The sequence below is a fragment of the Anoplopoma fimbria genome, chromosome 20 (genome assembly GCF_027596085.1).
Source record: "Anoplopoma fimbria isolate UVic2021 breed Golden Eagle Sablefish chromosome 20, Afim_UVic_2022, whole genome shotgun sequence".
Lineage (NCBI taxonomy): Eukaryota > Metazoa > Chordata > Actinopteri > Perciformes > Anoplopomatidae > Anoplopoma > Anoplopoma fimbria.
This window is the reverse complement of record NC_072468.1, coordinates 22640492-22642734: the sequence shown is the minus strand read 5'-3', so window position 1 is coordinate 22642734 and position 2243 is coordinate 22640492. Positions and strand designations below refer to the sequence as shown.

The window sequence follows — 2243 nt, the reverse complement described above, 5'->3', positions numbered from 1 at the left end:
GGCAGGCACACGTCATATAAAGACATGTTTTAAAAGACATCAAAAAACTCTGCTTGGATTAATATTATTTATACAGTCAGCAACTTGTGTTTTCTCCACATAGAAAAAAACTTATTTTTAGTCACTGAAAAATCTAGTAGCTATATGAAAATGCAAATACTGATCATTTCAATAGTTTAATTTCTATGCATGTAAATTGTCATCTTATTTAGAGTAAGGGTTTCAAGTTTTAATATGTATAAGCTGAATATTGGGCCTAAAATCTGCCTCCAAAACTAGTCACAAAGTCAGGCTCACGTGTTTTAAAGTGAGATTTAAGGCGAGAACAGAGAAACTTTTTCCCCCTTTCAGCAGATGAATGTAAAAAAAAAAAAAAAAAAAAAAAAAACTCCCACCATCATTATTCTGCAAAGTGAAGGTCAAACATCCAAATAAAGCAACAAAAAGCAAAACACATTGTTAATATAAAGAGGAACTTTAAAACCTTCCCCTCCTGATTGTGAAGATTTAGAGCAGCACAGCCAGTCTAAAAGCTCAAATATAGATGCAGCACTAATAGTTCAAAAAGTTATTTCTTATTACATAATAACAGTTTTTATAAGTGGTCTGAACGCACAACATACACATTGTATCCTCCAATGGGACACTGATGTCGCCACTTTAAAGTACTTATACCACAACAACCTCTCCTGTCAGTCAAACCCCATCCTAATCGACCGCCGTCCAATCAGAAAGCTCCTTACTTTTTTACCAGACTTTGGGGTCCAATCACCTCCGTCCCTGCATGTCTCCCCCCTCTCCCTCTGAGGGGAGGGGAAATGACCTTATTTGGCAGTTATGACCTTATATGGGTCGCCGCCAGGGGGGCAGCAGTACGAGGCAGCCCTGCTGGTGACACTTTCCCCCAAATTGTAGCTTTGCCTCTCGGAGACGGGACGGACAGTCGGGAGGGTGAAGCGATAATACAGTCGAGAGGGCCACAAAAAAAAAGAAATAAAGAAAAGAAAAAAGATTATTGAAGGTCTGCTTTGAAGGTACTGGATATTTAGGCTGAGTGCGTTTTGGGGGTAAATAAAGACCAGAACCTCACTGCGGTGCTGGGGACAGGAGGACCAGGAGGAACCGGGAGGATCTGCTTCGTGGACTCCAAGAGCAAGTACACTGGGACTAAATAAAACCTCCTCCAGTCCCAGAATAAAGGTGAAATGCGGTCCTTTACATCCAAAACGCGGTAGGCTGTTGCGCGTCGGAGAGACCGGAGAGGAGAACCATTGCTGCCTGTGATATTAGAAGAAGAAGAAGAAGTAAGAATAGGCTTTATTCTCTTTATTTATTTATTTTTTTGACTCCACTGGACTGACTTTTCCCGAGAGGTTCCCCTCTGAAGAGCAACGTGTTTATGGATCGGGACACCGGGACTTGTGGGCTTCGATCATGGTGACACCTCGCTGCTGCTGTGAACTTTGGTAGATGTTTGCAGAAAGACAATATAGATAATAGTTTTTGATTATTAACAATAATCAGATTGATCTCTTGGAGGAAGTGGGAAGCGCCTTTTACGCCCTCCCTCGTTTCTTTCTCTCTCTCTCTCTCTCTCTCTCTCTCTCTCTCCTAAGACGTCAGGACGGATCTCTATCACCCGATCTCTCCTCCTGTGATTTTAACAAAGACCAAAGTGTGTGTGGATAGCATGGCAATGGTAGTAAACCAGTGGCCAGAGAACATTTCTGCAGATCCGGGGTCCCAGCTCCAGATATGCGGCCAGGAGCCCGGCGGGGCACCGGGAACCCCCAATGGTTCCACCCCGGGGAACGACGCACTTTCCGGGGAGAAGATCCCCAACGTGGACTGCATGGTGTGTGGGGACAAGTCCAGTGGGAAGCATTACGGCCAGTTCACCTGCGAGGGGTGCAAGAGCTTCTTTAAGCGATCCGTGAGGCGGAACCTCTCGTACACCTGCCGGGGGAACCGAGACTGTCCCATCGACCAGCACCACCGCAACCAGTGCCAGTACTGCCGCCTGAAGAAGTGCCTGAAAGTCGGCATGAGAAGAGAGGGTAAGACCATAGGTGTGTTACGGATGTCAAGTTGTGGCACATTTTTTTTTTTGATTATTATATTTTTCTTCCTGTGTGTGTGTGTGTGTGTGTGTGTGTGTGTGTGAGTGACATAATGTTGCTCACTGTGAAATATCGACCCCAGCAGGCCGGTGAAGCCTGGGACTCAGCAGTGACATGTTTAAC

The 2243-nt window shown here is 45.0% G+C and overlaps 1 protein-coding gene across 2 annotated transcripts in view; it reads left to right on the top strand.

Moving 5' to 3' along the window:
* Positions 1–892: 892 nt before the first annotated feature.
* nr2f5 (nuclear receptor subfamily 2, group F, member 5) overlaps positions 893–2243 on the top strand; it is a 21260-nt gene continuing 19909 nt past the window's right edge. The window contains exon 1 of one of the 2 annotated variants that reach the window (XM_054621545.1): positions 893–2057. In XM_054621545.1, coding sequence (XP_054477520.1) covers positions 1691–2057 — 367 coding nt within the window. In that variant the 5' untranslated portion in view covers positions 893–1690. Of the gene's footprint in view, positions 2070–2243 lie in introns of both variants that reach the window. The other variant, XM_054621543.1, reaches the window with a different exon arrangement.